Here is a 15,764-nt window from a genome sequence, read left to right on the forward strand (position 1 = left end):
AGATATACAGGTGGCATGTGCTGATATGGGTATACCAAGAAACATGTGACAGATAGCTATTACATGGGGGACACATCATCAGGTCATCTCCAAGAAGTTACCGGCAACAAAGCAGATAAATGAGTGAGGTCCTTGTAGCCAGACGTTTGGACATCTGTACCCCAGGGTTCTTGCCTGTTCCTGCTGCCCAGACCCAACAGACACACCTGCATGACTGCTGGAAGTCATCCTGCAAATCGCTCCCTACACACTACACTGATCAAAACTGGAGCCCAAGCTCCAATCAACAAAGTGCTCCCCAAAAAAGACCAAGAAACTTCTAATAAAATCAGTGAGATCTGACCCTAAACCCAGGCTTAACATCCAAGATTCCTAAGTAAATTATGAATTTTTTCCCATGGCTTAAAATAACTCTGACATCAAATGACACTTTTTGTTTCCCAGAATTTGGGTTCCTTTGCTCCCCCAACACATACTTCTAAGAGTCTCGTTCAGTAAAATAAATAAATAAATAAAAGTCTCAGCCAGCTTGGAGGGTCTCATGGCTTCCTTTTCACCACTATTTCAGGGCAGACATGATAAGCCAGCGCTTTCAGAATTTTGAGGAGTAGAACTTTCTTTTCTTGCTGTCTTACTCAGTGAGCCAAGTGTGAGGCAGCCCGAAGAGGGGCAGCCTTGGCTGGAGTTGCTGGTGGGCTTTGAGCCCACCCACCAGACTGCTTCTTGGTCCCGAGCACTGGTGGGGTAGAGAAGTTCAACAACAAGGGCCCCCAAGGAGGTGGGGACATCCTGTAAACACAGTTGCTGCTCTTCATCCCACCGGGCTCCCTTGATGCTCCCGATCAGATGAGGTCTCCCTGTGACAGGCTCTCAAAGACCCTCTGCTTCCTCTCGCAACATACACCCCTGGCATTCCCTAAGGGCATAACCACTTGTTTACTCTCCATCTTCCCAGCTAGATTAGAAGTTCCATGAGAGTAGAAACTGTGTCCCCAGTTCCTGGCAGAACATGAGGCACATGTTACAGTTCAATAAACACGTGTGGTGTGAACGAATGAATCATTTGAAAACCACTGATTATTGACTCAGCTCACAGAACTGCTCAGAGAGGCTGGGCAAAAGCCAGACCGGGTTGCACTGGGCTTTCTGGTTTCCAAACGCTCATTAAGTCAAAAAGGATCGAGATGAACACCAAATATGGATATACAAGGTATGGCACAGGAAACCAGGTCCAAGTACAATAAAGGTGCCAACAGCGTGTAAACACCTACACCATTTCCCATTGTGCCACAAAACGCGGTACCCTTTTAGCTTCCTCTCTTTGTCCGCCCGTTTTCTTGCCAGCCTTGTCTCCTTTAGTGCCTTCCCTCTCTCATCTCAAAGCATGAAATGGAAAGGGTACGGGACCAAGAATCAGAAGACCAGGGTTTTGATTCTAGCTAGTTACGTGACCTGGGGCAAGTCACTTACAGTCTTTGAGACGCCCTTCCTTCATCTGTCCAATAAACAAGTGCTCTACAGAATTTCTAGCATCCTTTTCCATTCTGACATGCCATCGTCTTTGGCTTCAAGTCACCAGCCCATGATAAGTTCTCATTTAGGCTCCTCCCTCCCTTTCTCCTTTCCTCCCTCCTTGGATCCACACTTTGGTGCTACTGTAGGGGCCCAGGCCAGCCGGCACTTTCTAAGCCCTAGCAAAGCCTCTAAAACCCCTCCCACCCCTGCCTCCAGTGCTTTTACTGAGTTACCCTAGCAAGGGCACTGTGATTCAACTTGACAGGGCACCGCAGGCCCCTGCCAGCTCGACTGCATCTGCACACCTCGGGACATGGCAAAACCAGGAAGCCTGAGCACATAGCAGGTCTTCCTAGATAAGCACTGCCCAGCAGGGGATGGGAGCTCAGAAGAGATTGGTGAACATTCCGAAGAATACAATTTCAGTGATTGGGGTCAACCAGCAATGGGAGACAGAGATAAAGGTGAAAGTTACCTCCGGTAATAATAGGACCTTGTGGTTCCACATCACGTGCTTTTGCCTCACAGCACAAAACACTTTCACACCAGCAGGCAAAGGTGGAGAGGTCCAGGGGAGGCAGAGGGATTATTATCCCCAGGTGGCTCACACAGTGTATTGAAGCATTAGACAGATAAAGCCAGTAGCCCAAGGTCACACAATTAGGCTTTGACAGGGTGGGAATTAGAGCACAGTATCCTAATCTCACCTGGGGGCTATTTCTAGTAGACTCCTGGTGGAGCCTTTTGTTTACACCTTGGTTCTATCTTATCTTACCTGCCCAGGTAGTGAGCTGCTTTTTCTCTTGGGCATGAGTAGTGGGAAACTTGAGTGTCCCAGGATGGGCTTACCAGCCTGAGCTCAGAATCCAGCCTACTTGACTTGGATGCTGCAAGCTGGACCCAGAAGGGCCAGTCTGTGGAATGCTGGTGCTCTTTGCACTTGGGAGGCCCTGAAGAGCCCCCAGTGGCAGCTGAGAATGCAGAGGCTCCAGGGCTGATAAAAGTTGTAATTAACGTGCACATACAACCCTTTCATCTTCAAAGGCTTTACTCACATCAGCTAGTTATTCTTCCTATCACCCCCATGGGTGAGGCATCATTTTTGTCTTCTCAGTTTGCAGACGGAGAAGCTGATGTGGAGAAGGGGCCTTCTTCCAAGGAGCCTGGCTCTGGTTCAAACAGAGGAGATTCTGGCTCCCAGCATCTAACTTCACTTGGGGTGAACGGGAAAACAGTGCAAATGAATGCTAGGAGAAGGCTCAAGCCACCGAACTCCTCTGGGTAAGAGACTGAATTTATACGCTTCTGGAAGGAGGTGGAGTCTACAGAATGACTTGCTCACTAGATTTGAGTGGCTAACGTCCCAGTTACAGGCAGCGACCAGAAAGGAAAACCAGAACTGTACTGTACTGTATGGCTGTGCTGCAGTGCTGACTCCTCCAGCCCGTGCCCGTGGCAGACATCACTAATGGATCACGGCACCCTCTGCGGCTGAGCCAAGGCTTGGCTTCTTAGCACAGCCCTCCAGGCAGCCTCTAGCAATCGATGGGAGATGTGTGTAAGCTGAGATCTATTTGCTGGATTTGGGGCTGCAGGGCTTGTTTGGGAGTCTCTTCAATTGCCACTCCCCAACCCAGCCAGAGCTGCCCGAGTTTTATCCCAAGCAGGGCGGGAGCAGGTGCCTGCAGGTGCCCCACTTCTGAACTCTGTCTAGCAGCTCCGAAGAGGGTGTCGTGGGAACTTCTCAGGGGCAGAAGAATCGGATCTTGCCGATGGTGCCACTGACACTTGATCACCTGGAATCTGCCCGACGTCATCCCTCACTGTTCCTCAGCTGGGCCTCCTAGTCCCTTGAAACTTTCAGCTCAAGCTCCGCGCTTCCGTGGGTTGCCCTCTCCTCTCCCCCTCTCCATCCGTCTTCTCTCCCACCCTCATCCACCTCATCCTCAAGTCCCACTCCTTGCACAAAGCCCCCACAGTTGCCGCTCACAGAGCTGTCCGCCTTTCCTCACCTTCCGGCACTTGATGATACGTCATCTTGTAGGGTTCCTTCCCTGTTGGACTTTTCTCCCACCAAACCATAAGCTCTCTGAGGACAGAAACTAGATCTTCCACCTCCCTTGCTTCTTTTCACCGTGCCAGGCACACTACACTTTTCAGTGAGCCGAATTAGTGAGTTCATCACCATGTTACAACTGGAGAAACAGGCAAACCGTGAGGGACGAATCTTGCCCACAGTCCTTCTGTGACTAAGGGGGAGAAATGGCAAACCCCCGCCGGGCTGTACGCGATTGTCACTTCTCCTAGAAGCGGTGTCTACGGGATGGGCTGGAGGCGCGATGACCAAGCGATAATTGAGGGCATTGCGTACAAGAGAACAGAGCCCTTCTGGTATTTTATTTCAGTTTCTGGTTGGCGGATCCCAAACGGATATGAAATGGGCACACCCAGGATGGATGTGATCTCAGTAAGGACTTTAAGGGACTGACAGAAGGTCAGAACCCTGACAGGGCATTTAGTCCCTGACCCACTTTGGCAAACTCCTAAGTAGTGCCATCTTTAGGACTTCCTTTTTTCCTTGTCTCTCGATCTCTCTCTCTCCCTCCCATCCTTCCTTCTTTCCTTTTCCTGAGCAAAAAGAGCTTCTCTGGGTTTATGAAAAAGAAATAAATATTTTATCAGGAATCTGGAATGTTCTCAGTAGAACCAGCAACTTGCCATCTCAAAGGTCTGCCATGCCCAATGCCTTGGTATATATATAATATATTTGTTTGTTTTGTTTGCCTTTTTTTTTTTTTTTTTTTTAGCTTCTCATGGCCACCCTAGTTATTTTCCATAAGATACTACAGCTCACCCTCTACACACTGCTTTGGTTGAATAGTGTGGTTCATTTTGCACCAACATGCTACAGCATTCCCTTAAGGGAAGCTGAGAAATCCACATTACTCATGGAGCTTTGAGAGTAAAGGACATAATCTTTTCTCCTCTTCACAGGTTGGCTTTTCTGATCACTTGAAGGAATGTTTTTTTAAAGTACAGTTTATGGAAAAGGTATTGCATTCAGATCCTGCAGGTAATCCCAGGACTGGCTTCCTGCAGTTTTAGCTGTGTGACTGAGACGTGTTTCTAACTTCTCTGGCCCAAGCTTCTTCATCTGCCCATTCCCAAGTGGTTGAGAGGATTCAATTGAATCCTCTGAATAAAGCACCTTGTTCCTAAGAATCATGCTTCCCCACTGGGGTTTAGAGTATAACTGGGTCAATAGATTTGTTTCTGGCATGGATTAATAATTCACTTCTGACATTTAATACAAACCAGGCATCACTTTTTTTTTTTTTTTTTTTTTTTTGGGCACTGCATTATGGTCATGTTATTCTTTCCATTAAGTTTTATGAGGCTTAGGTGTTCGTGGCCCACAGAGTGGTGGATTTATAGAACATGAGGCCTGGAAAGGATTTTACAGATCAACTAGAATCCAACCCTCTCATTTTATACATGGAAAATTGGAGGTAAATAAGGGTGAAATGTTTGTTCAGCAAAGTAAAATAGAATAATATAATAGTCATTTCTATTCTCGAGGCACCTCTAAGTGCTAGACACTTAGCACGAGACACCACATGCTAAACATTGTTCTAGACATTTAACGTGTGCACACTGTCTGAGCTTTCACCACTCCGAAGCAGCAGATAGGGGAATCAACCTCAGGTCTGGTTCTTTCCACAGCCATTACTCCTTCTACACAGCCCTCCTCCAAAGCCAAACCTCCTCATTACCAGTGCACCACGCGAAATCTCTGATTCCACACAAGTGATCTTTGGAATGGAAGGTTTTTAAACCATTGAAAGAAACAACTTCCTCTTTTTTTAACAGAGTGACCCAAAGCCAATGTCTTTTCTCTAAGTGTCATTGAGAATATGATTTTGAGGCTTGGGTTTTTTTATATAGGAGACCAGATTTGGAAGGAAGTGCTGGGGCATAGAAGCAGACTGACTTAGAGGAAATCAAGATCCCTGTTCTACTGGACAAAACCTAATGAGCTCTGAACCTCGCCCGCCTTGCCTGACATGTCAAACTTCAAGAAAGATATACTCACATTAGGGAGAATGCAGAGAAAAGCAGTTTCAAGGAGGTTTGAGGGTCACTAAAAGAGACACTAGAAAAAAATAAAATTAAAAGGTTTCTATAGATCAAAAAGAAAAAAAAGGGTGAAAAAGAATTAGCCAGAATCTATAAAAATCACAAAAGGCAAATGATAAAGATTGCTTTGCCAAATCTAGAAATTTCATCCATTCAGTCAGTCATCCAGTATTTATTGAGCATCTACTATAATTGGGGAACTGACAATTGGTGGCTGCCGCAATACAAAAATATATGATGTACATAAAGCGTGAGCTTTTCCCTAAGGAGCTCCGCTGCTCACCAGCGAAAGAGAACAGATGGCCATACACAGCCCAGAGGCAACCCTTAAACTTCATTCTTCTAGCTAGAGATATGCTCGTGGGGGTTTTATGAATTATCAGAGAGAAACAAGACAACAGAGGCGAGTAAAAGTCACTCTGGCGAGCCCGGAGGGACGTACCTGCCCACTAAGGCTGACATTGGGAAGACAACTTGTCCGGCCACAGAAGATCCACAGCCAAGATGAACTTCAGGGCAAGAGATTTCTATGGCAGCATCACTTCCCTCTCCAATGTTTGGTCTACCTCTGTGTCGGTACCTGAACTCTTGTCGGTACCTGAACCTTTGTCTTCCCTTTGCAGGAAAATGTGACCGTGCAACCAACTGGTGGCTCTGGGGCTGGCTCAGTGACATCACCTGGTCACCTGCAGGCTGTAAGACAGTGTGCAGCTAGTTCTGCTAGACTCTGCTTCCTGAGCCGGATACGCTCAGCCATGCCAACATTTGTGACAGGCAGATAGGAGATCCTCATTTAGTACTTCTGGGGTGTGTGAAGACTGGGGCCAGGGGCCTGTGCAGAAACCACCTTCTAGACCCGAGGCAGGAGACCAGGTGTTGGTTGCGTGGCATTGTTAATTTCTCCTTGGCATCTCAATTTGCATAATGACGAACACCTGCAAGGCTTTACTGTCATCACTCTAATACCTCGGCAGGTTCTCTTTGAGAAAGGAAGTGGTAAAAGATGCTGCCTAGATCCGTGACTGGTGTGTGGGTCCTAGAAGGCCCTGCAGACCTGCTCAAGTGAAATTCAAATGGGTAAGGAATCTGTGATGAATCTCTGAGCCCAGGCCCACAGATGAGGCAGACGTCCCCAGGGGGCTCTGCCTCCACCCTTCCCAGGTGGCTTGTTTCTCAGGCAAAGCACCCAGAGGAAACCCTGCCCATCTCCCCCACCTCCCCATGTACAAGTAAGTCATCTGCTGGGCCACACAGAAGCCAGGCCACCTTTAGGTTTAAGCAAGGGCTGGGAAGAAGGGCCCACTTCTAGTATTTGCTCAGTTCCTTATGCCAGGGTGAGTGTAGCCTGATTCCTGACGGCCTCCTCTTTCAGTTCCCTCCCTCCCTCATCATTCTAACTGGTAGAGAGAAGGCCCTGGGGCCAAGGACCCTTGCACTGAGGGCAAACACGTTCCTGCTATTTGACTGACCCCTTTTCCAGCTTTGCCCATTCACGAGCTAAAGTCCTAGATGGTGGAGAAACCCCCCATCAGCAATTTCCACCTCTTGTACCAAGTTATGAAGTGATAATGAACAAACAACTCGATCCACCATCCTTTTCAATCCTACCCCCTTCCCCAACTTCCCATCACATAGAAGAGAGCAAAACTTCTATCCAGGAATCGGAATGAATGAGCTGCTCAGAGTATGAATGGGGAGAATTTTCCATGACAACTTCTTTCTCCTTCATATCTGCAATTCCATCCCCTTCCTCTGGCATCATCTGGAGAAAGGGAGGGCAAGACTAGCTCTGTGGACCTTATGACCCAACCCACACCTGATTTCCAAATGGAGTTTATGAAAACAACCAGAGGACTACCAGGCATCACCACTCGGGTTTCAGGGGGGGCGGGGGGGGCTCTGACATCTTCACATACTGAGAGAAACACAGTAATGCAGTGACTAAGAGCTTGGACCCAGTAGCTAAACCACCTCCGTTGGAATCTCAGCTCCATCACTTACCAGCTCTGTGGCCTTGGACAAGTTACTCAAATTCTCTATGGCTCAGTGTTCTCATATGTAAAACAGGGATAATAATCGCACTACTTCAGAAGGTTGGTGTATGGATTAGACAAGTTAGTATCTAGGAAACAGAGGGGTTAGCGCCCTCTAAGTATTCACTGTCGTTACTAATTGTGCCGATCGTAATCTCAAAAATATACAACTAACTGCAAAGAAACAAGCGCAAAGGGTACAAGAGCTCTCTCTAACTGTCAAGAAAGGTTGTGGGGAAGGAAGATGAACTGACAGATTCCTCCAGAGGAGACTCGCCGTGACACCAGAGCAAATGTGAATAATCTCTCCCCGCCGGAGTTTTGCAATTAACCTTGACTCTCAAAAGCTGAAGACTCGAAGATTTCTGGGGCCTGAGTTTTGCAAATCGCCTCCTCAGTGACTCAGGACCTGTCTGCCCACACTTGCACTCAGGGGGGCCACCTGCCTCGGGTGGACACACCCAGGCAGCCGGAGCATACCATGCTCAGGAAGATCTGGCTTCGGGATGGTCTTTTCCCCCACAAAACCCATCCCTTCATTCCCCGTTTGACTCCCTGTGTCCGAGTGTCCCTGGACAGACGATCCCTGGGGCAGGGGGGCAGGACCTGCCCCAGCTGTGGGCAACTCCAGACTTGGCAAGCTTCTACAGAGAGGAGACACGGTTTGCTGTTGCCGGTGTGGCTCCCCAGGAGACAGCAGACTTCGCTGCAGCCTTGCCCCTTCCTGAGCTGCAGGAGACCCACAGAGAAGGTGAGAATCTTCTGTGAAGCTCTTCGGCTTCTCTCCCAGCTGCCACCACCTTCCAAAAGCAGGCATGGTGGGGGAGGGGGGTGATCAGAGGGGTGTTCAAGGAGTCCAACCTCAGGTCAGCATCTCCAAAATAACCAGACCTCCAAGTGGGCCGCTGCTGGGGAGGGTTTTATTTTGAGGCTTAAATTTGGGGGTTGGTGTCATCCTGCCTGGCTCCCACTCCCTTCTTGGCCCCAGAAGCTAGTAACCCTGTCCTGAGACAGACGTCCCCAGCCACAGCAAGCAGCCACCAAAACCACAAATAGATGGGTGACCTCCCTGTTTGGGCAGACCGAACATGAGCCCTGTGGTGGGCAGCTGACCAGCCCAGCACCGTTCTCACCCCTGGCCTGAGCAAAACAGCCGTCACCACTGTTACCATAGATACACACAGACCTATTTGCTGTCTTACGTATGCGGTCCAGCATGCCTCCATATATAGGATCAGGTTATTTCTGTATTCTGGATATTCACTTGAGTTCAACAGTTACTGGGAACTAGGGCCAACCCTTGGATCTGGGACCACGCACACACGAAACGAATGTGACACAATCCCTGATGTCAGGGGGCTCCCACAGTGCTAGAAGACAGATAAGAGAGAGCATGTCGGGTTTTGGGGTTTCCCCCTTTGAGAAGCGAGAAAGTCATTAGCGCCCCTTGGCCCCCAAAGTGAAAAAGGCTTCCCTGCATGATTTTACTGCACAGCTTCAAGGCTAATTAATTTTAGCCCTGCGAGGCTAGGGGGCCCCTACTAGCCCGATGGGGCCCTATGAGAAGCAGATACCACATTGTCAGAGGTGAGCTTACTAGAGTGGCTGCCATCCTACGACCCCAGATTCTCAACGTGAGGTGACTTTACCCACCACCACCACCAATTTGGCAATGTCTGGAGGCATTTGGGGTTGTCCCAACTTGAGTGGGGCAGTGCACGACCCGAATCTAGTATGTGGAAGCCAGAGATACATGGCCAGCCGGTACCCAGGAAACCACATAGCACATCGCGCGCTAGCTACTCAGGGGCGAGGGCCGTGGCCTTCTGACAGGGAGCCCCCCAGTGCCTAGCTAGCTGGCGCGGTGAGTGGGCACTGCGAAAATGTTTGTTGACTCTCTGGGCTGGTTAACTAACGTATTCGAGAGTGGGTAGATAAATAGCAGGGTAAAGAAAGAGTCACACCCTGTTTCCATTCCCGCTTCTTCATGGATTCAAATCCTATCTTGTTCTTACTGCCACCTCTTCTCCCTTGATTCCTCCAGCCTTCCTTGCGGGTTGTCAGCTCAACAATGCCATTAGCCTGTCAGTCAGGTGCACTGTGTTCTACACATAAAACCACAAGGTTTTTGGCCAGAGGTGCCAGTCTCATCCATGCAATTCCCCTGTAGTACCCAGCACAGTGTGGGACCCACAGAAGACACCTGATACATGCTTAAGGATTGACCAGCAATTAGGGGTAGATGCATGGGCTCAGACACATAAAGACTTACAAACACACCCACAATGTGTGTATGCCTACGTCCCGCCAGCAAGAATCAAATAGGTAGCTTGTCTTGGTACTTCACATAGTGGGGTGATCAGGAAGTGGAGAGCAGAGGAATATGAAATATTGCTCCCCAATATTTCTGCACGTTTTCTGAACCAAATGTCAATTTAATCGGACCCTAGACTGATGAAGGCGTTGTAAAGCTGTGAATGCATTTATGTGAAACGTCTTGCAAAGTTTTTGACTCCTAATCACACGAAGCCATACACTCATTGGTAGAAAAATATAGAGACCCTTAGTCAAAATATATACTATGCGTCAATTGGTAGAGTGTTTGCACATTGGAAATCCTGACTTTCCTGGGAAATTTGGCATGCACAATCACTTTATCCATGCCAAGCCAGATTCCACAACCACAAACTAGAAAACACCCCTTCCTAACACTGTCAGGTTGGTCTGGCTTCCCAAACCCTTGATGGCCAGCTTTGGGGGGAGGATGCAATTTAAGAAAAACTTCAACTTACCAAGGGAGTGAAAAGTGGGGTTCGAATTTAAGGTAGGAGGCAGTAGCCTACCCTGATGATTCTAAAGAACACTGGTGTGCTTCCTATTAAATGGCAGAGACACAAAGGAAATTGAGTCATCAGCTTCTTGCTGTGCAATCCCCCAGAATTTCTTTCTGAAGCAGAAAAGATCCCCTTTGAGAACCATGCTTTGTCTGACAGCATCTGCCATGCTTCTGCTCACTCTGCACAAGAGTCACTTCCTTTTCAGGCTCTGGGTGGAGCTGGCTGAACTGAGGGGCTGGGGAGACTGCAGCCTCTGTCTCAGCCCTAGCTGAGCCCCGGCCCCAGCCCAGAGTGGTCCCAGCCCCAGCCCAACACAGCCCAGCCACAGCCTTGGCAGAGCCCAGCCCTAGCCACAGCCAGGACCCACTGCTGGGGAAGCCCAGCTTACCTCCCACCACCTCAACTGTGTCAGGGAACCCCAGCTTAGAACCATCAGCCTGGACACCATAGACTGATTTGAAATCTCACTTGGGTGGTCACCTATCACCTCGAGCTCCATACTGGCTTTCTGTTCAAGATCCTTGACTTTTGTAGAAAACCACGCCAGCCCACCACCTGGGTCCTCAAGGCTTTCCCTCGCTGGGCCACGTACAACCTGCCAAACACCGGGGGCCTCCACGGAGCGTGTGATGAGGGTCCTGCTGGGTTAATGCATCTAAATTGCTTGCAGGTTAGGGTGAGGAACTCTGCAGGGGTTCTTCCTTAATTTTCAGGCAGAGGGCATTGCCCTAACTTGTCTCTTAGATGAGGAGCAGCCTCTCCCTTTTTTCCCAAGCCTGCAAATGAGAGCATGTCTAGAAGGGCAGCTGAACTCTGATAAGGCAATTGACTTATTTTAGTAACAAATAACTAGGTTGGGCATCTCTTGACAGCTGTGGCCAAGCCTGGGGAGACACAGTCCAGGGTAGGGCAGGGTAGGGCAGCCAAGAGTCCACAGCCTGCCAGGTGGGGGAGTGAGAAGCCATTCACACCAGGCTTCACGTTAGCTGGTCACATGGGACAGGGAGGGAATCACATACACACACAACTCCCCAAGTAATGAATCAAAGGAGCATAAGCATTGGAGTCTAACACTCCAACGTTAGACAACGGGAAACCCCAACTCCACCATTTACTAGCTGTGTGTCCTTGTCATGCCGCCTCCCTGAGCCTCCATTTCTTCATCTAGAAAATGGGGTTAAGAAAGTGCTAACCATATACAGGACTGTCATGAGGCTTATATAGAAGAACATATTCAACCCCCCTGGCTGAATACCTGGCACAGAGCTGATGCTCCCTAAATGGCATTTCCTGGGACTTACCACTCTTCCTTGCCGTAGCAGTGCGAGGCTTCGAGAAGCAACTTTGCTTTGTGGTAAGAAGTATATATCATTATTCTTTTATTAAACTCAAACTGGATATATTGTAGGGTAAAATAAAAAATGTAGTGAATGTTTAATGTAGCATTTAAGGTGTGAAACTAGTGTTTTGTCCACTGCAGGGGCGGGGCGGGGAGGGGGAGCTCATTACCGTCCTGGATGATAGGGGTGTTTCAGAGACCCGTGGCTGGAAAAGGTCTGGCCCTCAGTCTGTCTGCAAGAGGGAAAGTCACCCCTCCCTCTTTTTCAGGATCTGTTTCCTCCATGGGAAAAAGGAGGGTTTCTCTAAATGGTCCTTGGAGTCCCCATTGCTGAGTCTACGGCAATGAGTCAAGAAATATTTCTTGAATGAATAGAAGGGGATCTGTCATAAGTTAAGAATTTCATGCTGCCTATGCTGCTCCTGCGTGGGGCAATTTGGAAGAAAATGGAACCCTTTCCTACTGGTTGCCAGCCTCAGGCACACCTACTTGGCCCTGAGCCTTGGCAGGAAATAAGATGCCCAATGTCTATCTGGGGAACAACTGAATTAATTGATGTTAACCCCAGCAGTGATGGATTTCTTGCTTCTCCACCTGGGAAGACAAAGCCCAAGCCCTGACTCCCAGGAAGAGGGATCTCTCATGCTCGCAGGGAGCAGAAGGGCCCCCAGCTACCCCCAAGCTCCGGAGCTCTCAGATGCACCCCTCTTTCTCAACACCAGGGGCACAATTCCCAAGCAGTGAGGAGAGGAGGAGGGGAAATGTGGGAGGGCTCATCCCCTTGCCCTCCACCCCCGGTACCCAGGGCCACTTTCTTCCCCCTGCATATGACACCGAATTCAAAGTGTCTATTCTCCAACTTAGTTTCTGGGTCCAATGTTGGCCATTTCTTTATTTTTTGCTTTCCGGATGGAGGATGGAGCCCTTCTCCCTCCCCAAATTTTGCTCCTTTCCAAAGTTTCCTTGTCTTTTGGGGGCCTCCATCCTTACTAACCCCCCACACTGGGGGACTAGGGCAAAGGTACTGCCCACACCCCCGCCCCAGCTCCTCTTCCTCCTTCCCCTCTCTCCCTGCCCAGCGGAGCTGCTAAGTCACGTCTCCCTTCCAAGTCTCAGTTCTCTCCAAACAACGTTAGAAGCACATGAAAGCCAAGCCCCTGGCACTTTTTCATGCTTCCTCCAAATGATGCTGCCCCAAAGGACCATGAAAACGCGGGGCAGGAGTGAGCCTTCTGGTCTCCGGGAGAACCTCAAGGGTCAGGACAGCATCAAATATTTGGGGATGGGGCCCTTCAGAAGAATCAGGGAGACTGGTTGGAAGGAGTCAGAAATCAGGATCCTCAGAAACAAAGCAGAAGACATCACTGGAAGGTAATACACAAAGAAACTTCCCTGGAGCTCCCAGGGAAGGGCGGACCCAGGGCTCTCCCTGCACCCCAGATTTTCTCTTCTCTGGCATCCCGAGCATTTTTGCCTTTCAAGGGCTTGTTGGGAGCTCAGTTCGCCTTGGAAGCCTCCTCGAAGGCCTCTGGTCCACCTCAACCCTCTGTCCCCAAACTCTTTCCAAGTATGTCTGGGCCATACATACAGTCTAACATATTCCCACTAAGCATAGGCTCATGGACCTAAGTTCACATGCGCACCAATCCTTCTGGCTGTGTGAAAACTGACAAGTTACTTAATTTCTCTGAGCCTCGGTTTGTTTCCCTCCTGTAAAACAGGGCTAGTAATAGGACACTGCTCACTGCTTTACCGTGAGCATAAAATAAGGTTAATGCTTGTAAAGATTCAGCACAGCGCCCAGCACCGTGAAAGTGTACAGCAAACGGGGGCTGGTGTTGGCATTTCTTCTATTAGTATGATTATTATCATCATTTTTATTTCTGTTTCACGAATCTAAATCTTCGATCCTCACTTAGCCCCAGCCTAAAGTACCCAGGTAAGACTGTGTCTTTACTTTCTTGGTACCCCAGAGTGGGGTTTAATAAATACTTGCTGAGTAGAATTAACCATAGGCTGAGCTGTCTTAATGACCCAGCTGGCACTTCTTAAAAGAAAAACCAATTTTGCTAGCAATAAGCAAATCAGCCATGTAATTATCTGTACGCATATAGACAAAGGGAAGGAACGCTTGGAGTTCAATCTCACCAGAATACCTAACATGCCACCACCCACTCCAAAGCCACTGAAGATACAGACCCTGTTTGGTTGAGGTACTGTTAGCCCCAGCTCCAGGGTCCCTAACACCACCCCGATGCCCAGGCTCCCCTCCCTGCTCTGAGGCTGCCAGGCAGGGAATGTGAGCCACATTACTGTCTGGATTTCCCCTAACTGATTGGCAGAAGCAGGAGGTTTGCAAGGACTGAGTAGCTGGCTCAGTCACTGCCTTTCCTCCTCACAGTCCCTGCCCGAGGCTGGCACCTCGTGGAAACCCAGAACCTCACAGAGCTGGTTCAAGTTCCCACAAGTGCTGGATAGGCAGTGACTGGAGCCAACTGTAAGAGCTTTGGAACCCAGGCGCAGTGGGGAGCTGCAGGGCGCCCGCACCCCTTTCTGGAAAGCTCATTGCCACCAGCCGTCCCACCACCATCTCTCCGGCCACCTGGCCAACGGCCCCTGCCCCGCCTAGCTCGGCCCTGCCCGGCCACAGCCCAGCCAGGCTCCCAGCGCCCTTGGGCGCACGAGCCTGTTCGTCCAGACACCGGTTGCGCGCACCCAGGAGTACAGTTACTTTCTGCCTTGTGCTCCGGCCCCAGCGACCTCACCCAAAACCGCGCGCCGGCAGCCTGCGCAGCCAACTTTTCCTCGCTCTTTTTCTTTTCCTTTCAGCAAAACGGTGCTTCCCACCAGCACACTCTCCAAGGGCTTAGCGCAAATCCTAGCCCCGCTCTCCTGAACCAAATCCACGCGGCTCGCCGCCCACTCGCCTCCGGCCCCCGGTCCCCGGGGCCAATTCAGCCAGGTGGCTGTTGGGTCCCTCCGGGCTGCCCCGGCCACTCCCTCCTGCTGCCCCCCGCGGCACTCACCGATCTGCGCCAGGCTCAGCTGCAGGAGGCACAGTCCCCAAGCTAAGCGCCCCCAAAACTTGTCCATGGTGCGAGCGAACCGAGAGAGCGAGCGCGGGGCTGCCGGAGGGTCCAGTGCGCTGGGCGGGGGCCGGCGGAACACGGGGCGAGCGGGCCGGACCGAACCTATCAGGGGCTGGGGGTCCGGCTGGGCAATGAGGGCGCCTGGGAAGTTGGGTGCAGTTTTTATTCAAGGGCTGAAAGAGTGACCTAAGAGGGAGGAGGGAGCGAGCGCAGGACACACCCAAGCGAGGGGGCTGTGACTAAGCAGCCGGCAGAGGTTTAAAGACGCAGCAGCCCTCCCCTGCGCTGGCCCTTCCGCCCCCGCCCCGAGCTCGCCCGAGACCGTAAATGGGGGCGGCCTGGGCGGGCGCCCGGAGGGCCGGGGTGCCCCTGCGCGCCGGGACGCCCCGGTGTCTGCTCCCCGCCCGCTGGGAGGGCGGCCTCAGGACCCTCAAGGGGGATGACTGGGTCCGGAAACGTAGCCGCCTCAGGTTCAGCCTCCGACCCCTCCTCTCTGCTGAGTTTCTCTGTGAATCGGGCTGGGGAGTGATGTCTCTGGGTTTCAGAGGCAGTTGGATATTCTGGGAGAAGAGATGGCCTCCTGGCGAGGAGGTCCTGCATGGGTAGGGGTGCTCCCGTGCTCACGGGGGGCAGGAGGGGTCAGGAGTTTGTGGTTCTTCCCAGGGGGAGAGGACGAGCTCCTTCTTCCCCTGAAAGAGAAGTGAAGTTCTCCTGGCTCTGGTGGAGTTTTGCTTTTTATCAGGGCTGCTCAGAGAAAGCTAAGGATGACCAGTCTTGGGGCTGCTAGTTCCTTCCTCCAACCCATGTGTCAGCT

The 15,764-nt window shown here is 50.6% G+C and overlaps 1 protein-coding gene across 25 annotated transcripts in view; it reads right to left on the reverse strand.

Annotated features, from left to right (window-relative positions):
• CD44 (CD44 molecule (IN blood group)) overlaps positions 1-15,160 on the reverse strand; it is an 85,205-nt gene extending 70,045 nt beyond the window's left edge. For 4 of the 25 annotated variants that reach the window (XM_064576662.1, XM_064576660.1, XM_064576665.1 and 1 more), the window contains exon 1: positions 14,888-15,151. In XM_064576662.1, the coding sequence (XP_064432732.1) occupies positions 14,888-14,954 (67 nt within the window). In that variant the 5' untranslated portion in view covers positions 14,955-15,151. Of the gene's footprint in view, positions 1-14,887 lie in introns of all 25 variants that reach the window. The other 21 variants (XM_064576655.1, XM_064576653.1, XM_064576652.1 and 18 more) reach the window with 13 other exon arrangements.
• Positions 15,161-15,764: the final 604 nt, after the last annotated feature.

The sequence above is a fragment of the Mirounga angustirostris genome, unplaced genomic scaffold, assembly GCF_029215605.1.
Source record: "Mirounga angustirostris isolate CCGP_5_RB_7025 unplaced genomic scaffold, mMirAng1.0.hap1 SCAF_13, whole genome shotgun sequence".
Lineage (NCBI taxonomy): Eukaryota > Metazoa > Chordata > Mammalia > Carnivora > Phocidae > Mirounga > Mirounga angustirostris.